This window comes from Lissotriton vulgaris, chromosome 3_1 (assembly GCF_964263255.1).
Source record: "Lissotriton vulgaris chromosome 3_1, aLisVul1.2, whole genome shotgun sequence".
Classification (NCBI taxonomy): Eukaryota; Metazoa; Chordata; class Amphibia; order Caudata; family Salamandridae; genus Lissotriton; species Lissotriton vulgaris.
Window position 1 is genome coordinate 1,303,559,218 of NC_141689.1, and position 22,037 is coordinate 1,303,581,254.

The 22,037-nt window shown below is 39.8% G+C and overlaps 1 protein-coding gene across 1 annotated transcript in view; it reads left to right on the plus strand.

Moving 5' to 3' along the window:
• LOC147727803 (general transcription factor II-I repeat domain-containing protein 2-like) overlaps positions 1 to 20,612 on the plus strand; it is a 33,417-nt gene extending 12,805 nt beyond the window's left edge. The window contains exons 3-4 of the mRNA XM_086963691.1: positions 18,741 to 19,928; positions 20,043 to 20,612. Of these exons, the coding sequence (XP_086819817.1) occupies positions 18,741 to 19,928; positions 20,043 to 20,612 (1,758 nt within the window). The remainder of the gene's footprint in view (positions 1 to 18,740; positions 19,929 to 20,042) is intronic.
• Positions 20,613 to 22,037: the final 1,425 nt, after the last annotated feature.

Sequence of the window (22,037 nt, forward strand, 5' to 3'; positions counted from 1 at the left end):
TTTAAACTGTGGCTTTGTCTGTAGTGATATAGAAATAGATTTTGTTACTTTGAGAAATTGTAATTGCATATTCGGTGTAGCATTCTGGAATGCAGTAACACAAGTTATTGTTGTATATGAAGCCCATTCCATGGTCTCTTATGTAAGCTGAAACAGATATGTTGTTTTTAAAAACCATTTTTGAAATCAATTACATTTCTGGATATGTACTGCTAGAGCTTCATAGGTTGTTTTGGGTCATATTTATAAGGCATTTGAGTGTCTTTGATGTTATTTTTTCCTTTTTAAATGGAAAGCATTCCTCATGGGGCAAGTGTCTTGTAAATACGCTCCCACCTGCGCTTGGCAAATTTAGATTTTGATTATGGGAGTTACATAGCCATGTTAATAATGTCGAAAAAATGGTGCTAGGGCATTCCAGAAAACGCTTTCATGTGTCTCAAGGACATTTTCAGTCATTTCCTCTTGAATGCAGGTATACAATTGATTTATATGCTGTGTTTAAAAACGATTCTTTTCTATGATGTTATTTTTTCCTTTTTAAATGGAAAGCGTTCCTCATGGGGCCCTGAGCAGTTCTTAGCCATGTTATCCAATGGGAGGTGGATAACATGGCTAAGAGCATTTGCTGGATAATGCATGAATATCGCTGACTTTTCAGCGATATTCATGCATTGCGGCCGTTTTTTTTCGCATTTGCGAGCAGTTCTTAGCCATGTTATCCAATGGGAGGTGGAAAACATGGCTAAGAGCATTTGCTGGATAATGCATGAATATCGCTTACTTTTCAGCGATATTCATGCATTGCGGCCGTTTTTTATCGCATTTGCGATAAACCTTGCTAAGGAGAAAATGATGAAGAAAGCTGTGTTTTTAAACTGTGGCTTTGTCTGTAGTGATATAGAAATAGATTTTGTTACTTTGAGAAATTGTAATTGCATATTCGGTGTAGCATTCTGGCATGCAGTAACACAAGTTATTGTTGTATATGAAGCCCATTCCATGGTCTCTTATGTAAGCTGAAACAGATATGTTGTTTTTAAAAACCATTTTTGAAATCAATTACATTTCTGGATATGTACTGCTAGAGCTTCATAGGTTGTTTTGGGTCATATTTATAAGGCATTTGAGTGTCTTTGATGTTATTTTTTCCTTTTTAAATGGAAAGCATTCCTCATGGGGCAAGTGTCTTGTAAATACGCTCCCACCTGCGCTTGGCAAATTTAGATTTTGATTATGGGAGTTACATAGCCATGTTAATAATGTCCAAAAAATGGTGCTAGGGCATTCCAGAAAACGCTTTCATGTGTCTCAAGGACATTTTCAGTCATTTCCTCTTGAATGCAGGTATACAATTGATTTATATGTTGTGTTTAAAAACGATTCTTTTCTATGATGTTATTTTTTCCTTTTTAAATGGAAAGCGTTCCTCATGGGGCCCTGAGCAGTTCTTAGCCATGTTATCCAATGGGAGGTGGATAACATGGCTAAGAGCATTTGCTGGATAATGCATGAATATCGCTGACTTTTCAGCGATATTCATGCATTGCGGCCGTTTTTTTTCGCATTTGCGAGCAGTTCTTAGCCATGTTATCCAATGGGAGGTGGATAACATGGCTAAGAGCATTTGCTGGATAATGCATGAATATCGCTGACTTTTCAGTGATATTCATGCATTGCGGCCGTTTTTTATCGCATTTGCGAGCAGTTCTTAGCCATGTTATCCAATGGGAGGTGGATAACATGGCTAAGAGCATTTGCTGGATAATGCATGAATATCGCTGACTTTTCAGCGATATTGATGCATTGCGGCCGTTTTTTATCGCATTTGCGAGCAGTTCTTAGCCATGTTATCCAATGGGAGGTGGATAACATGGCTAAGAGCATTTGCTGGATAATGCATGAATATCGCTGACTTTTCAGCGATATTCATGCATTGCGGCCGTTTTTTTTCGCATTTGCGATAAACCTTGCTAATAGCAAGGTTTATCTGCGATAAAAATCGCCGATGTGCGGCGATAATTTTTGTCTCTAAACAAGTTATCGCTAGTTGTTGGTAATATGCCCCCGGGTTTTTGCTTGCAGGAATCGGGAGGCGGGAGAGTAGCACTGAAATCAGTAGTCTGACGCTTGAATCGGGAGGGTTGGCATGTCTGGATTCTCTACAGCTAGGGCCATAAACTACATCCGCAGGGCTAGGTGATAGCCTGGGACCGGCCTGGCATGTAAAATGGCTGCCGTGCACGACAAAATTGTGGCATTGTAAAAAAGGCAAGATGGCGCAGACAATGTTTATCAATAAGGATTCATTTATAACAAAATATTTTTTCGCACTGACAAATTGGTGGTCAACACTTCCTGATTTCCTTCGAATCGAACGTTAACAGACGTCACGCAGCAAAAAAAAAAAAAAAGCTCACGCACAGCCGCTGGAACACATGTATCAACATATATGAGCCTCCTCAGCCATCCTCAGAAAATATAAGGGATTAGGATACGTCTCCCGCACCCCCTTATACCTAGTAATTTAATTAAAACGAAGCACAAAATGGTCTCCCGCACCCCCTTATACCTAGTAATTTAATTAAAACAAAGCACAAAATGGCGAATTCCCGTTTCGCCAGCAGTTTGCGGCCCAGTTCGGTGTTCGGGAAGCGCTTCTACCGTGAAAAATATATTTTTTTTATTTTCCCCACGGGACCCTTTAAAAACCCCAACAACATTCCTAGGGGGTCAAGAGGGGTATACCTTGCCCCCTTTCATTAAATTCCCCCTTCGTTTTTCACCTCTTCTTCTCTCTCGATCCTACCGAGAGATAAGATGGCGGCCGCTCCGGACTGTTTAGAATGTTGACAGACACCGGGGAGCCAATCAGCTTCGCATCGCAAAGTTCCGTTTCGCAGGTGGGAGCGTATTTACAAGAAACTTGCACCATGAAGAACGCTTTCCATTTAAAAAGGAAAAATAACATCATACACACTCATATGCCTTATAAATATGACCCAAAACAACCTATGAAGCTTTAGCAGTACATATCCAGAAATGTAATTGATTTCAAATAATGACTTACTTCATTGGTAGGCCTTCACATGTATTATCTCCTTTGTTTTCTTAAGTGAAAATCTTATCTGCAACCATGTGTTGGCCTCACCTCAAATAAACAAAACAGGCGATGGACTGAATGAGGATCAATGACACACATTCACCCCAGTCCAAAGATCTGGGCCTAAACAAACCTTTAGATAGGCCACACTTTATCGTCATCCTGAATTAATCATTTAAAATATTAGGGAGAGATTTATGATTGTTGTATGCCTGTTTTGTAGCACTGTGTGTCATTTTTGTGATGCAGTGCTGGTGCAAAAGATTTGCTATGTTAAATAATAAGTAGGGCATTAAGTTTTTGATGACTGTTATTCATTTACTGTTTGGTAATAGTGGTTATTAACATTTTTTATTATATTTTTCCACAGATTCAACTGCAGATTTTTTCATATTTTGAAAAATGCCTACGAAAAATAGAATTAGAAAGGCTACAAAACGTCAAAGACAGCAGGATGATCTTTTATTGCAGCAGTCCTCTTCCCCAAATACTTATCAAAACACCAAGAAAGCTCCGGGTAAGAGCACAAAATCATTCTTAAAAAATATTTTTAGTAAAAAAAGTATTTATCTCAAAAATGTTTCAGTTCAGAAAAAGAAGAGTAATTTAAATGGAAAGGAAAGACCCATCAAAAATGTTACTGGTAGAGGAAGAGATAACTCTGTGCATGATAGTAGAAGGAAAGAACAGTTTAGGGACATTCGAAAACGAATGTTCTGTAACAGGATAATAGTTAATTTATTAAAAAATATCAAGAAAGGCCAACAGAAAGTGGCATTTTATAAGAAGAAGAAAAATGTAGAGAAAATTATTGATCATGCTTTTGAAATTAAGCGAAAGTTGTTTATTTTGGTAATCAATAGAATTAGGAAACTAAGCAAGGTAATTTCTGATTTCAAAACAAACAGTAGATGGAAGAGAGTAGTAAATCGTAGTAACTTTTGTGAAGTTTTTTCCGGAGAATGGATGCATAGTTCAAGTTCTGAGGCATTTTTTAATGAGGAGAGTTATTTTCAGGATAATGATTTGGTGTTTGCAGTTGACACCAGTGGTCGAGCTTATGAGTGAAGGATGGTTGTCCAGTTGAAAAAGAAAAACTTGTGACAACAGAGACAGAAGAGGCGCTAAGTGATGAGGTTTTAGGAAGACGTCCTAAGGGTCCTGTGTACATTTGGAAGTGTAGTTCTATTTGCAGTGTGCGACAGGTTTCCATCAATTTGCTTTGTGATTTTATACGGACATTTAATAAGAAAAGTTTGAAGCAGAAAATGAAGTTGTTGCAAGATTTAGATCCTTGCAGAGTGAGACAAATGACAGGTTTGCGTGGTCATTCACTGGCTTGTCTTTCCAGGAGAGTATGCCAGAGTGTTTTTCATCATTTCAGGATGCTAGCAGTGCATCATAATAAAGTGAGAAAATTAGTGAGAATGTTGTATTATGCTAAGAGTCCAGCAATTATGCTTAAACAATTATGTGCTGCTCTTTTGCATGGTTCTGAAATAGATGTGAAGAATATTTGTGAAGAAATTGAGTTTTGTTACTTTAGTAGTAAAGATGAGAATGTTCAAATTGACCCTGAAGTAGAGGGTAATGTTGAAGATAATGTACAGGTTTCCAGTACAGATAATTTTCAGAAGGAAATTGCCACGTTTCAGATGAAATCAAGTGAGAGGCCTAATTTCACTTGTGTATGTTGTCGACGCACTTATTATAAGAATCAGACTAAGGTAGTGGATTTATATGCAAAAAGAGAAAGGGAAAATAATAGTGAATGGAAGGATTTTGCCACATACTTGATGGTAGAAAATTATTTTGATTTGGGATCGGATTAACGTGTGTGTACTTATTGTTGTAATAAATTAAACCAAAACCAGATGCCTACTAGGGCAGTTCATAATAATCTGGAATTGGTTGAGATTCCTTCTGAATTGAAGGATTTAAATACTTATGAATCTATTTTGATTCAAAGTATCCATACCTTTCAGGCTATTGTAAGAATGGAGCCAAAGACAGGGAAGTTGCCTCCAGCAGATTTACAGAGAGGATTAAAGGGAAGAGTTGTTTATTTGCCTCTAGATTTGAACAAAAACCTTAACACAATTGGAATAGAAAAAGTGGAAGAGGAACCTCTGGTTATCTTGGTTAATGGGGTTCCGACAAAGAATTAGAAAATATGGCAAGATTTAGTGGATGTTAGGAAAGTCAAAAAGGCAACAGTGTATTTGAAGAAAAATAATAAGTACTATAAGAATGTATATGTTGCAGAAGAGGAAGTAAGTGATGAAGAGGATAGCGATTTGTGTGCTGGCCAAATTGAGAAAGTAGAGGCCTCTAAAAGTGAAGAAATATATGAACATTATAGTGTTCATCCTTTGCATTCCAAGGAAGTCATGGGGAATGCTATTGAGTTGTTTCAAATGAAACAAGCCAAAGGGAGTCCCATTAGTGTTTGGGAGGAAAGTTTGGAAGCTCGGTGTTTCCCACAACTATTTCCCACAGGTCGAGGAGGAAGATATGATGAGCGATCTCATCAAATTCCTGCGTCTGAATACCGGACTTTACGATTGTATGCAGAAGATCCTAGGTTTCGTCAATGCATTCCCTATTTGTTTCATCTCCTGTTTGAAAGCGATCTGTCTGGACTGTCATATGCAGTGAACCACATCTTAAAAAGTGGTATACAGATGCGAAATATCTCGGCAAGGGACTTTATGCATAAAGTCAATGTCCAAGACAGTATTTTGGATTCTCACTTAATTAATCTCATGGCGTGTCAGCGTGGTACTAATGAGTACTGGTACCGTCGTCATGGTGATTTAAAATGTATGCTGAGGAACTTAGGAACTCCGACATGGTTCCTTACTCTGAGCTGTGCCGAGTATGGCTGGGAAGACTTACTTGAATTTCTACGAGAGGCAAATGGAAATATTGAAAACATTGAATTCAAGACACCTGGAGAACTGTGTTCTTTGGATCCTGTGAATGTATGCAGGTACTTCAATCATAGATTTGAAGCTATGATGTCTTTCATCACAAATAAGAAGAATCCACCTCTTGGAGAGGTGTTGGATTTCTTCTGGAGAAAGGAGTACCAAGCAAGAGGTGCTCCTCATATACATATGTTGTTGTGGATCAAGGATGCACCTAAATTTGGAACAGATCCGGATGACTTAGTGATGAATTTCATAGAACAGTATTCTACGTGTGCTGTTCCAAACGCAACGGAGAAGAAAAGCCTAAGAGAACAAGTTCTACGTTTCCAAAGCCATCGTTGTGGAAAGTACTGTCGTCGTAAATTCAGAAACAAGGACAAGTTCTACACCAAATGTCGTTCCAACTTTCCACGACCGGTGATTTCTAAAGGAAGAGTGAACAGTTTGATGTCTTCACTGCGACATAATGTGACGAGGAAATCACCCAAAAATACATACAATTTGAAAAGGAACGAAGAGTCCAAGTACATCAACGACTACAACCCAGTGATTTTGTCCATGTGGAATGCTAACATGGATATACAGTTTGTGGGTGACAACTGTATGGCTGTGGCTCGGTATGTGACATCTTACATCACCAAAAAAGAAAAGACAGAACTGAAGGATATGTGGGAGGACATTTCCCATGAAAAGAGCCTCAGCAAGAAGTTGTACAGTTTCAGTCTGAAGATGTTGTCGCATCGAGAAATCGGAGCTTACGAATGTTCAGATCGATTGTCTTCAGCAAGTCTCTATGCCAAATCCAGGAGTATTGTTTGGGCGAGTCTTGGTCTTGCTGCAACGCGAAATCGAGTTCTAAAACCTGTCCGGTAAATTGAATATTTGGCAGAAAAGGAACCAAACAGTACCGACATTTTGAAGACCAACATGTTGGATACATATTATCCAAATCGAAGCAGTCACCTTGAGAATGTTTGTCTATATGAGGTTCTACAAAATTATATATTCAAGAGGAACATCAAAGAAGATATTGAGAAAGGAGTGTATGCTGTAATTGGAAGTGAGGGATGCCTGGTCAAGCAAAGAAAATGCCAATTAGTAAACCATCGAAAATTGAGTGGCGAATCTCCAGAAAAAAAGGAGTTTTTCTATTTAGCACTTTTGCAACTTTTCAAGCCTTGGCGTGCAGAAGAGGAACTGCTTGGAGATTTCCTCTGTTACGAAGACTCTTTCACTGCTGCTAAGGAGACCATAGAATGTCCTGCTTTTCCCAAATATCAAGAAATGCTAACTTTGGAAACTGAGCAGGAAGCAACGATTGCAGCCGAGATTGCCAGAGACAGTTCTCAGGACAGTCAGAGTTCTGTTTCATTGAGTCAAGATCCACTTGGAGGACCTATTATCGAAAATGAAGCTGCCACTGCTATGAATGAAGTGGAAAGAGCCATGGCACATGCTCAGGAGGATTCAGTTAACTTAGAAGACTTGGAAAAACAACTCAACGTTGAGCAGAGGAAAATATATGATGAAGTTACCAAGCAAATTGAGCATGGATTAAGTCATGAGAAGAAAGAGTGCTCATGTACATCGTTGAAGCCTGTCCGACTGTATGTGAGTGTAGAAGCGGGAACTGGAAAAAGTTTCCTCATTAAAGCAATTTCATGCTATCTGCAGGAAAGGACTGAGTCATCGCTGTCTTGTGTTGTCACCGCTCCTACTGGACTTGCAGCACATAACATTAAAGGTATTACTTTGCATCGTCTACTGATGCTGCCGGTGGAGCATGACAACAAATTACAATACCACAAGTTATCTGGGGATGCTTGCTGTGAAGTTTCAAGAGTCTTGAGGAAAATGAAACTACTTATCATTGACGAAGTAAGCATGGTTTCCAATGTCATGCTTGCCTTTGTGCATTTGAGAATGCAAGAAGTACTTAAAACTGAATATGATGTGTTATTTGGTGGCAAACATATCATTGTTTTCGGAGATCTTCTGCAGCTGACACCAGTAAAAGGACAACCTGTGTTCAAAATACTCACGCGTGAAGATACCAGGAAGTGCCTAGGGAGCATTGGCAACGTCAATATATGGTTAAACTTCAATTATGCTGAACTGCATGAAAATATGCGTCAGGCAAAAGATGAAGATTACAAGAATATTCTACAAGATATTAGAATTGGAAAAGTGACCGAGCATGGAAAAGAAGCTTTAAATGCACGATTACTTTCAAATTTATATCCCGAACAAGAGATTGTGGCTGAGAATATTTTTCAGAAAATTACTGAGAAGAAATCCGGAATATGTTTGATGCCAACTCTTGCAGAATGTGCCATCTTCAACAACAAAATGTTGAATTTAGAAAAGCAAGAGATTGTGAAACTTGAAGCTATTGACAAAATAGAGCATATGGGATCAACAATTATTTTGTCAGAGAATTTGAAATCAAAATTGGATTCATTAGAGAAGACTATATCTAAAACAGCGGGTTTTGAAAAGACTTTGAATGTGTGTTTAAATTGCCGAATTATTTTGAGAAGGAATTTACATGTTGAAAGAGGTCTGGTAAATGGATCAATGGGTAATGTTGTTGATTTTGAGAAATACAGAAATAGAGATGGAATAGAATTTTTAAAAATATAAATTTGATGGCATTGAGGAAGTACAGCTAATTGGTCGTTGTTCTGCTAGGTTTTTGCTTGTTAAAGACTTATATGTTCGCCGTAAACAGTTTCCTGTTTGCTTGGCATATGCGGTGACAATCCATAAATCGCAAGGTTTAAGTGTAGACAGTGCATTGGTGAATATTGGCAGTTCTGTGTTCAAGGAGGGTATGGCATATGTGGCATTGTCACGAGTTAGAACTTTATCGGGATTGTACTTGATTGACTGTGATGTCACAAACATTTGTGCGGATCTAGATTGTGTTAAGGAATACAATAGGTTAAGAAGAGAGTATGCGCCGCATTTGCCTCAATATCCTTTGTTTGAGAAACGTGTGGTAGGCCGGAAACGTAGAAATATCAGTAATAGTAGGGAGGTTGTAGCAAAAAGACCAAAAGTCGATGAACCGAAAATTGTTAGCAGAAAGAAAGTGGATTCTGTTGAAGATGTTGTCGGTTTTCAATTTGAAAACAGTTCTGGTGTCAACTGCTATGCAAATGTAGTGGTTAATGTTCTCTTTTCACTAGAGAGTTTAAAAGAACAGATTCTGTTGAATTCAGAACAAATTTTATGCTGTTTATTGAATTCTGTTTTCGAGAAATGTAGCACTGATCGAACAAAAGTAGAAAGTGTGTCTGAAGTTCGTTATCTGTTAGATGAATGTTCAGGTCAAACAGACTTCTCTGAAAATAATCAGCAAGATTGTAAGGAGTTTTTAATGTATATGCTTGATGTATTGCAATATGAGGGTGTAGATGTAGATCACCTGTTTGGGCTTTCTTATCAATGGCAGCATGACTGCGAGAATTGTAGGGTATCAAGTACTACTAGTGTAGACTCAGAAAGATTTATATATTTAACTTTGCCAGATAGTAAATCAGTGTCCTTTAATAAGCTAGTAAATGCAGCGGATCACAACATGGAGTGTAGCCAATGTAAATCTGATATGATGTCAACATTATTTATACGTAGATATGGCCAGTATGTCATTTTAATGATCCAACGATGTAGGCCTGATGGAACAAAATTGTCAACTTTAATAAAAAAATTTGTGGCTTCTCAGCTGTCAATATCAGGAAAAACTTTTGTAACTGTAGCAATTATCTATCACGATGGTCCTTCAACAACATCAGGACATTTTACAGCTTATTTAAAGTCTCGAAACGGCTGGTCATTCTGCAATGATTCCGTTGTAACTTTCAAAAAAAAATTGCCGTTTGACCTTAAAAATTCTTACCTGGTGTTTTTAAAACCAAAATTTTAAAGAAAGAATCTCGGGATTTCCTGTGAAGAATTGCAAAAGGTTCATCAAGTAGAGGGAATGTAAGTCTGCAATGCTGTCTAGATTATTGGTCCAAAACTTTTAATTATAATGTCAATTTAAAAATCCAACTATATAAACCTGATGCAAGTAAGTCTGCTTCATAGTAAGCAGTATCAGTGTCATAGGAAAAGGAGAACATGAGTGACAAAGAAGGGTAAGATATTAGTAGTCCAGGATTGTGAAAATAATCTTAAATGTATTCTTTTTGAAAGTTGCGAAAATAGAAAATGTCGGGATTTGATTGGAAGAATTACAAGACTTGCGAATCGCGGCAACATGATTTGGCCTAGTGGAAACATGTGATAGAATGAGAGAAGTCTTTTCTTGTATGTAACATATTTTTCGAATCAATGGAGGTTTTCTTTCAGAAAGTGGCGGGCTGAAATATTTATAGCACAACAGAGTGGACACTGTTCATAGGAGATCCTTCGACGTCATTGAAAGTAAGTTAATTTTAAGGAGTTTTGAATTCAGATTTCTTAGGTTGTATGGGTTTTTTAAACACAATCATTTTGATTGTGTTTTTTTTTCCCCGCTGTTACATGATGAATACCTTCAAGTCACTGATTTAAGTGAAATTTGATACATTCTGAGAACAGCAAAAATAAACCATTTAACATGTATAATTAATGTTCTGCTTTTTGTACTTATGATATACATTTAGAAATGTGAGGTAGATATGGAGAAACTGAGTCTTCTGTAAGTGTTAATTTTAATGCTTACAGAGCTGTACTTCTGGGTACTGTTTTTTTAAAAAAAAAAGGAATAGGCCTCACCTCAAAGAAAGCTCTTGAAAGCACACATCTTATTTGCATCCTGAAACAATCATTTAAAATATTAGACACAATTTTATGATGGCTTTACATCTTTTTTGCGCTGCTATTGCATCACTATTGTGAGACATCAGCAGTGCAAAAGAAGCACCATGTTCCAAAATAGGTCTCAGTTCATCAGCATGAAGATACTGTTTGTTTAAAATATATATCTTTAGGATTGTGTAGGGGACGTAGAGAAGCAGAGGCTTCTGTAAATGTCAAAGTTGTGGGACGTAGAGAAGCAGAGGCTTCTGTAAATGTCAAAGTTGTTGAAAAACTGTTTCTTCTTGAACCTTTTCCCTTTTCTTTTCTAATTTTTAAATACATGTTGTAATATTTTTGGAAATGTTTGTTCTCTCTTTTACAGATTGAAAGTATGAAAAAATATCTAAAAAAGTTAACAAGAATTATAAGGTAAATGTTTTCTACTCTTTTTACCCGCAATGCACTGCTGATGATGTCACTGACCATGTCATGAATGATGTAATAAGAGGACATGACTTACTTCATTGGTAGGCCTTCACATGCTTTATCTGCTCTGTATTCTTCAACAAGTGTAAAATTGATCTATAACCCTGAGTAGGTCTCACCTTAAACAAACCTCAGGAGACATCACACCTTATCGTCATCCTGAATTAATAAATAGATCTATTAAACAGTATCTCTGGTTTACTCCCTATAGCTGTCTTTCTTTTTACATTACTCTCTGTTTACTTCCCTTATCCTAACTCTTCTTTTTTTTTAAAAAACATTTTTTTGGTTCGCTTCAAGTTCGCGAACCGGGCAGCGAACTGGAAAGCGAACCAAAAGAAATAGAGCTTGCCAGAGTGCTAAACATTCTAGCAATTTTATTTGAAAGGGGAGGTAGTTCTGAAAAGAACTTTTTTTTATGTTTTTGTTGTTTTATTTATTTATTTATTTTTTTCTGAACATTTTTTGTTTTTTTTGTATTTTTAGAACAGTTTTATGTTTTTTTTGTGTTTTTCATGGAGGGGAAACAACAAAAAAACAGGCATTGAAAAGGGCTCAACAGGAGCAAAAAAAAAATTACTGCTTGGGTGGGTTAGGGCAGTTATGGTTTTCAAACACCAAGTTGATTAAGTTCACGCTCATGTTGCCACATGAGAGCATAGCACCACAATGTATGCACGTAAACTTCATGTGCTTGAAGTTTGGCTGTATGTTTGGCACAGTTTCCTGTGCCTCTCTTGCAGTCAAAGATATACTTGATGTTGATCTGGCCACAGGAGTTGTCGGGGGATTATCTTGAAGGTCCCTTAACTCTGCCCGGCTGTAATTTAATGGATGCCACCTGACCATATGGCGATGCATAGTATAGTTGCCCATACTATACTTTCTGTCTGTGCCTCGAGATAATCTGTATTTGCAGATTAGGCAGGTGGCATATTTGGCATTAACCTTCTTCTCCCCTCGAGGAATTGAGAAAAACTGCCATATAAAACTTGTTTTCCTTCGGGAAACACGGGGCAACTCCTGAATAAATTCAGGTTCATCAGTGTCCTCTTCTTCTAAGTCCTCCTCTTCCTCCTCTCTGTTGGAAATGAATTGTGATGGTGGTCCTCTCTTGTCATGAGGAGGTTGAGGTGGTGGTGGGGGTCCACCAGCTGAAGCAAGGATAGAAGCCATTGCAATCAAATTGGAAAATGGTCTTTCTCTCACCAAGATGAAAGTCAGAGTGAGGAAAGAAGGAGGGGTTTACATGATTTGGGAAAAGCAAAAGTTCTGAACCAATGAAAAGTGTTATTTTTAGGTCACATGACCTAGTCATACATCATTTGGAAACCAAAAGTGAAATGAACCAATGAAAAGTTTGATAAACAAGTCACATGACCTGTTCCGCTTACGTTACGCGGTGCGCGCCGCGTCCCGGATCGTTTCCGGTTCGCGGTCCGGAGCACTTCCTGGAGCGCTAACGCGGCGCGTCATAAGACGCATTACGCGACAACGTGATATGTCGCGCTTCCGCGACGCGTCACAGTTCTGCTAACGAAACGTTTACCGGTTCGCGTACTAGATCGCGGCATCAAGATGAGCTAACGGAAAGCTTCCCGGTTCGCTTACCGGAAGCGAAGAAAAAAAAAATTTACAAAAAAATTATCAATAAACATCTAAAATATATTTTGGGTTTTAAAGAAGAATACATTTTACAGCTACAGATGTTAGCTTTTAAAAAACCAATGAAATTCACAGAAAAAACCATAGGTTATAGTCCATATATAGTTAGGAATTTGCATTTACAAAACCTTGAAAATTCAATGAAAAAACCATTGGTTATAGAACATATATAGTTAGGAATTTGCATTTACAAAACCTTATTTTACTCGCATAAAACCATTGAAATTCCATATATAGTTAGATGCGCTAACTATATATCGCGCACCCGCAATCCACTGCTGATGATGTCACATATTACATCATTCATGACATGGTTAGTGACATCACTGATGACATCACTGATGACATCTCAAATGACATCACTGATAAAATCACTGATAACATCTCATTTGACATGACTGATCACATCACTGATGATATCATTCATGTGATAATACCATGAACCTCTTCAGACTCTAATTTAACCTTAGATACAATCAGTGTAAACAGACAGTCACAGACTGTCACTCATCCATGGAGTTACTCACACACCTAGTCAGTTATGCCAAAAATCAATCACACCTCCATTTTCTCAACTATACAGTTATACACACCTTACTTATTCAAACATATACTAACACATATTTACTTTACTCTCTTATACAATCCCTGATACATGTTCACAATGATCCATACAGCCACTCACACATTCACTGGCTCTTATGCACAGTTATTTATAGATGTCAAGTCTCACATGTACTGTGTTTTACATATGTACTTACTTTGACATGTAGCACTGAGATATCCATTCACTCACTAATACACTCATGCACAGTCAACCGCCCATACAGCTGTTTCCACATGCACTTTTGAACCCATACATATAGTGAATCAACTACTCACACATCTATGTACAGAGTCACACACCTCCCAGCCACCCATACACACGCACTCAGTTTCCCATACAAATACTTGGACAACCAATGAATAACCCATACAGTTACTCATATAGCTACTGATCAACATATGCAGCAGTTTGTAGAACAACAGATATAATGATGCACAAATTAAAATAGTTTAGTCACTAACCCATGCACTCAGTGAGACACATTTAATCACTCACTCATACAGTCAGTCATGCACCTACTAAATCCTTCATCCAGACACTTATACATCCACTCATTCTTCAATATGTAAGACATATTTTAACTTTACAGAAACATACAGTCACTGGATGTTGTCATCAGTGATGTCATCAGTGATGTCATTTGAGATGTCATCAGTGATGTCATCAGTGATGTCACTAACCATGTCATGAATGATGTAATATGTGACATCATCAGCAGTGGATTGCGGGTGCGCGATATATAGTTAGCGCATCTAACTATATATGGAATTTCAATGGTTTTATGCGAGTAAAATAAGGTTTTGTAAATGCAAATTCCTAACTATATATGTTCTATAACCAATGGTTTTTTCATTGAATATATATATATTCACTGAAAAAACCATAGGTTATAGACCATATATAGTTAGGAATTTGCATTTACAAAACCTTGAAAATTCACTGAAAAAAACATAGGTTAGAGACCATATATAGTTAGCTGGACATTTTATTGACATAAAACCAATGAAATTCCATATATAGTTAGTTGCACTAACTATATATCGCGCACCCGCAATCCACTGCTGATGATGTCACATATTACATCATTCATGACATGGTCAGTGACATCACTGATGACATCACTGATGACATCTCAAATGACATCACTGATGACATCACTGATGACATCTCAAATGACATCACTGATGACATCATCTAGTGTCTGTGTGTTTTTGTAAAGTTTAAATATGTTTTACATATTGAAGAATGAGTGGATGTATGGAAGACTGAGTGTGTGTGTGGCTGGCTGGGAGGTGTGTGACTCTGTGCATATCAATGTGTACTTGTATCAGTGATTGTATAAGAGAGTAAGTATGTGTTAGTATATGTGTGAAAAGTATGGTGTTCTGTGTTTAACTGTATAGATGAGGAAATCGAAGTGTGATTGATTCTTCACAGGACTGACTAGGTGTATGAGTGCATATGATAGTCTTGTAATAATGAGTGACTGTATGTATGAGTGATTGTATGGGTGAATGAGTGAATGTGTGTGTAGACGTAGGAATCAGTGAGTGCGTATGTAGTAACTGGTATTGGTGTGTCATGATGTCATCAGTGATGTCATTTGAGATGTCATCAGTGATGTCATTTGAGATGTCATCAGTGATGTCATCAGTGATGTCACTGAAGTATGGTGTTCTGTGTTTAACTGTATAGATGAGGAAATGGAAGTGTGATTGATTCTTTACAGGACTGACTAGATGTGTGAGTAACTCCATGGATGAGTGGCAGTGTGTGAGTGTCTGCATAGGTGTATGAGTGTATATCCGGGGTCTCCAACCGGTCGATCGCGAGCTACCGGTAGCTCGCGGAGACCCCGGGAGTAGCTCGCCTGGCCCTTGCTCTGATTGGAGATCTGTGGATGGGGCGGGCCGGGCGAAGCGGATGACCCGATGACGCTCCTCCGATGACGCTCCTCTCCGGGAGCTGCAGACTCCTCTCGTGAGAGTCTGACGTCATCGCCAATAGAAAACGCGCGCTGCCATCGCACTCTCTGCCACTGTGCTACGGGTGCCAGCGCGGAGCTGTAGACGAGAGTGACTTCCACCGCCAGAAGCCGCCACTGCTGCAGGTAAGCGCGCTCTTTTCGTGCCTCTTCCCCCCCTCCTCACATCTGGCGCCCCTCTGACCCCCGCCCGCTGAACACGCTCCGGCTGCTCTCCTGCCTCGCTCCCTCTCTTCCCAGCAGATAGACCCCCTCCCTCTGACCCCCGCTCGGGCTGCTACCCTGCCTCGCCAGACCCCCTCCCGCTGACCCCCGCTCGGGCTGCTCTCCTGCCTCGCCAGACTCCCTCCCCCTGACCCCCGCTCAGGTCTCCTGCCTCGCCAGACCCCCTCCCGCTGACCCCCGCTCAGGTCTCCTGCCTCGCCAGACCCCCTCCCCCTGACCCCCGCTCAGGTCTCCTGCCTCGCCAGACCCCCTCCCCCTGACCCCCGCTCAGGTCTCCTGCCTCGCCAGACCCCCTCCCCCTGACCCCCGCTCAGGTCTCCTGCCTCGCCAGACCCCCTCCCTCTGACCCCCTCCGCACCTCTGGGTGACATTAGGCCAGAAGGGGAAACAATCAGCTCAGGTAGTGGGTCAGTCCTCACATGGTAGGGTTATGCAACGTTTTAATTCCTACTCTTCGCGGCAAGAACAGCGCTAAGCTAAGGTGCCTGCTGTCTTAGTAGCTGAAGAGCATGTCGTAGGTGGGACACCACAAGATATTGAGGCAAGCAGTATGTATGGTGAACAGAGCTAACAAGCCATTTTCCCTAGCCCAGCAGTAACGTGAGTCCTAGCCACCTCCTGCGCAGATTTGTATACCTTCTTGTGCACAAGAACATTTGACTTGTGGTTGCAACAGTTTGTAACTTTAGATTTATTAGATCTAGCCTGGCGCAATCTCAGCAGCTATAAATGGCCCAAATTCTGAAGAGCCTTAATCCAGCCTTTGCCTGACATGAGGCTCCTGTTCCACATTGGGGGTGCAGGATCCTGGACACTTTGTGTCCAGTCACAGAGACGAGTAGAGGAGTCCCCTGAAGCCCGGCCAAGGGAGTGGGCTCTTGGTGCACATGGTCGCTGTGGTTCATTTCTTCTAGCCCAGAGGCACGCAAAGATTGCCTGCTGTCTTAGTGGCTTCAACAGGCTTTTGCTGGCTGGACTTTAGAGTTGATTTTGCCTAGAATGCATCACTCCTGTTTGTAGATACTAACAGTGGGCCGTAAGGATAAGCGTTGACTCTCAGACTCATTAGTAGTGCTATAAAGGTGTCCTTTCATTTTAGAAACTATTTATTGGCACTTGAATGTATTCGAAATGGATTTTTTTCCAACAGAGGCACTGTGCCAGGTGCTTCGGAGTGCGAGCAAGTGAACACACTTAGGAAGTGCAGGTAATGGGCGAAGCTAGGTAAAAGACGGATGTCGTCACAGAGTGGGGAAGCACTTTTCAAAAGTACGTGCTAAAACCAGGGCCACTGGAATTATGTGGCAGGGGTGACCAAATTATGCAGCATGGTGGACTGAATTATGTGTCAAGAAAAGGCAAATTATGTGGCATAATGCGGCACATTTTGTGAAAGTATTACTTATTATTTTGTAATTTTTACACGTGTTAACATTGTCGGGGCAAAGGCTTCACCTCATTAGAACCAGTTTGAGCACCCAAATACAGCAGTAAGCACCATAAAGGTAACCAGTTAAGCTTTGCAATGGCCCTGCAATGCACAGAAACACCTCAGTGCGTTTTTAGTAACTTTTGATCCATATTACCTGCGACCATCATTTTGTTAAAAATCACCTAATTCCAGTGGCCCTAGCTAAAGGAAGGATTTTCAGTGGGAGAGTCAGCAGTGTGCAGCCAAACGTATTCAGACAACATGAATAGTTAACCGCGGATAATTGCCTGGGGGTATTTTCCTCGAGAGGAGAGTCCATATTTCAAGGTTATAGGTAGAGAGATGTACAGCATTTATAAGCCACAAGCAAAGTCTTGCGCTGATCAACATTTTTGGTTTACGTTTAGTCTGAGGGGTTTCCTGTGTTTCCTCATGTACACCATGGAGTTGTTACTCCTCCTGCAAAGTGGCAATATTTCTTTGTGAGTGGTCTTTGGAACTAGAAATAGACGAGCTGTTTTCCTGCGAGTTAACTTTTAAACAACTTTCTTCACGAAGTCGAAACTGGAAATATTTTGGGGGTTTATTTTTCTTCAGACAACTTAAAAGGCTAAATAAATTTAAATGTGAAAATCCACATGCAGAAAGAGAGAGAGAGAGAGAGGGAAACGGAGAGTGGGAAGAAGTAAGAAATGGAAAGGGCGGGAGCAAAGGGGAGTGCAAAGAGTCACAATGAGAGGAGAGTGACAGGGATGGAGATGAGAGAGAAGTCCACAGAGGAGAAAGCGACAGATGGGAGGGGAACGAGTGGCAATGAGAGGGTGTGACAGAGATGCAGATGAGAGAGGGTGGCGGAGATGGTGAAGGGTGTAAGACACAAAGACACTGAAACACAGAAATGAGTGGGATGCAGAGAAAGGAAGGTGGTCATTTTTTAACAGAAGTAGACACTCGACTTGCTGGGACAAGCACTCAGTATTTCCTCATCCAGCCCAGTGAGTCTCGTGGAAGCTCCCAGAAAGGGGAAGGTGTGACCAGGGGGGTGCTTGTGAGGTGGCACAGGGCGCAGTATGTCTGGCTTCGGGTTTTGTGTTTGTCACTATGTGAGCAAATCGAGTATTTCAACGTCTGCTTGCAACTGCAGAAGCCTCTGTGTACTTTTTTGAGTACAGGTCTTTAAGCCTAAACAAATGTTCTTGAATCTTGCTTTATGTGTGTACTTGATAGTGTTTAAGTGTGTTTGTACTTGTGTTGGGGTGAAGTTGATGGATATAAAGATGTTGTTACAGATCCTGTTATAACACTTTTGCAAGTGCTTTATCAATCTTCCTGCTTCCTCAAATTTGCTTGAAACTCTTTTTTTTTGCCTCAGTGCAATACCACAATCACTTACGCCTCATCACTTTCAAATGTCACCAGCCGCCCCTGATTACAGCATTATTAAAACTGTCCATGTGGTATTCTTGCCTTTTGTGGATTGAATGTGGACTTCATCAACATTTTTACTCTTGCTACAGAATCAACAGCCAATGATGGGTCAAGAGCCAGGTCCCTCCAAAAGGCCGAAGACTTACCACTTCCATCAAGAGTGGGAGAACGAATTTTTATTTACACAAATCAAAGACAACTGTGTGTGTTTAATCTGTGGAGCAAAAGTTGCAGTGGGGAAAAAGGGCAATGTTGAGAGGCATTTTACAACAAAGCACATGAGTTTTGAGAGGAAGTTCCCTAAGGGAAGCAGCCTGAGGTCACAAAAAGTAAATGAACTGAAATCTGCATTGCAGACACAGCAATCTTTTTTCACAAAGCCAACGAAGAAAGCCACTGCAGCAACTGAAGCATCCTTGGTAGTTACTCATCACTTGATCAAGCACAAAGCAACATTTTCAGATGGAGCAATTATGAAGGAAGCAATGCTTCTAATGGCCCACTCTTTATTCAAAGACTTTAAATTTAGCCCTGAAGTTATGTCTGGCATTTCAGATGTGCAGTTGGGGGCAAACACTATGGTACGAAGGGTATCTGCATTATCGGGCAACGTGACAGAGCAGTTGGAGCGGGATTTAAAGACATGTAAATATTTTTCTCTGCAATGTGATGAATCTGTTGATGCAAGCGATATTGCACAGTTGGCTATCTTTGTTAGAATGGTTTTTGAAGATTTCACGTATAAAGAAGAATTTTTAACTCTGTTGCCTCTGAAAACCACAACCAGAGGGTCTGACATCCACAATGAGGTGAAAAAGTATTTTGCGAAACAAAATGTTCCATTGAAAAAGTTAGTGGCGATAACAACTGATGGTGCACCCGCAATGATAGGGCGTCATTCTGGCTTCATTGCCAATTGTAAAGCAGATCCAGATTTCCCTCCGTTATTAAACTACCATTGCATTATACATCAACAGGCAATATGTGCAAAGGTAATGGGGTTTGATCATGTGATGACTCCTGTTGTTAAAATTATTAATTCAATTCGTGCAAAGGCCAAGCAGCACCGAACCTTCAAATTGTTCCTTGAAGAACTTTCAGCTGAGTATGGTGACCTTTTACTGCACACTCAGATCCGATGGCTTAGCAGAGGAAGAATACTGCGAAGATTCCTTTCCCTATTGCCAGAAGTCAAAGCTTTCATGGAGTCTAGAAATGAAGATACCACACAGCTGTCAAACACTGAATGGTTGCTCGATTTAGCTTTTTTGACAGATGTCACAGAGAAATTAAATTTATTGAACTACGAGTTGCAAGGCAAAAACAAGACAATAGCCAACATGATTAGTTCTGTGAAAACATTCAAAACAAAACTTAATCTTTTCATACAGCATGTACAGAAAAGAAAGTTTCAGCACTTTCCCTCAGTGCTCCAAATCCTGTCAGAAAACAACATTGAGGCTGGAATCCTTGACATACAAAAATACAGTAACCTCCTCGTGAGGCTTAATCAAGAGTTCAGTGACCGGTTTAGTGATTTTGAGCAACTGGAGCCCTGTGTGATGTTCACTTCAAACCCCTTCATGGAAGTGGATCTTAGTGACATTTCAGAGAAAATTAGTGTTCTTCTGAACCTTGACTCTGACACCATGGAAATGGAGATGGTCTCACTTCAAAATGACATTGAATTGAAATCAAGGCAATCTGACATAAATTTCTGGAGTCTTGTGGATGCAGAAAAGTTTAAGAACATCCACACAGCTGCATTGAAACTTTTTTCCCTGTTTGGCTCTACCTATCTTTGTGAATCTGCATTTTCCGATATGAACTTCATAAAATCTAAGTTTCGCACACGTCTGACTGACGAACATTTAAATGACTCCATAAGAGTTGCCCTCTCAAACTACACCCCAGATTACAAGGCATTACTGGACACCATGCAGTGTCAAGTCTCTCACTGAAATTATTTGTATGTAGTCGTAATCAATACTTGTTCAGTCGCACTTCCTGGGGAAATGACAAATCTGTTTATTTATTAAAACCAAGATTAAAGTCGCTGCAGAGAAGAATCTTCAGCCTCCTGCAAAGCTTTTTTAGTATTTGAACAAGAACAATGCAATGTGTACTGCAGGCCTGTATTACAAACACAATAAAACTTAGCTGGAGAGAAGAATCTTGAGCACGTTTCCAAATGATTATTTGCAGCATAAAAACGAATCAGTTCCACATTGAAGTTAAGATCGCTTTCCATGTATGTTTGTTAATTGAGCCGCATTACAATGATTATTTCAATGACCACTATTACTGGAAGGTCTTAATTTTGGACCTTAATTTTGGACCTGGTAATTGAAATGACTTGAAGCGTCACAAATCCAAAGTCATTCCTTTTGGTGTTCTAGGCCTGTCTTGGGTATTTTGTTCAAACCACAGTATTAAAGGCAATGAAACGAGGCGTGGGGGGGTCTCGCGGAAAAATGCACAAGTTGATTCGGGTTCGGTAGCTCACGACTATGTTCACTGGTCAGAAGTAGCTCTCACTACACAAAAGGTTGGAGACCCCTGGTGTATATGATAGTGTTGTAATAATGAGTGACTGTATGTATGAGTGATTGTATGGGTGAATGAGTGAATGTGTGTGTAGACGTAGGAATCAGTGAGTGCGTATGTAGTAACTGGTATTGGTGTGTCATGATGTCATCAGTGATGTCATTTGAGATGTCATCAGTGATGTCATCAGTGATGTCATTTGAGATGTCATCAGTGATGTCATCAGTGATGTCACTGACCATGTCATGAATGATGTAATATGTGACATCATCAGCAGTGGATTGCGGGTGCGCGATATATAGTTAGTGCAACTAACTATATATGGAATTTCATTGGTTTTATGTCAATAAAATGTCCAGCTAACTATATATGGTCTCTAACCTATGTTTTTTTCAGTGAATTTTCAAGGTTTTGTAAATGCAAATTCCTAACTATATATGGTCTATAACCTATGGTTTTTTCAGTGAATTTCATTGGTTTTTTAAAAGCTAATATCTATAGCTGTAAAATATATTCTTTATTACGTGACGTATCACGTAGCCACGTGAGACGCCTCATGACGCGTCGCATAACCGTGACGTATCGGCTCTGCAGCGCAAACAAAACCCATAACGTAAGCGTGCCGGAGCACGCTTACAGATATATATATTTTTTTTAACCTTAATTAGACAAAATCCACACATGCACATATCTTGAGGCCTTGCAAAGGCACATCAAACAAACAGTCCCTACAATTTTGTCAAGTTTGCTGGAAATCTATCCCCTTAATTTTTTTTTTTACTGTTTCTCTAGGTTTTCCCCTTGTTACGCTTACCGGGACGCTACCCGGTACGCGAACC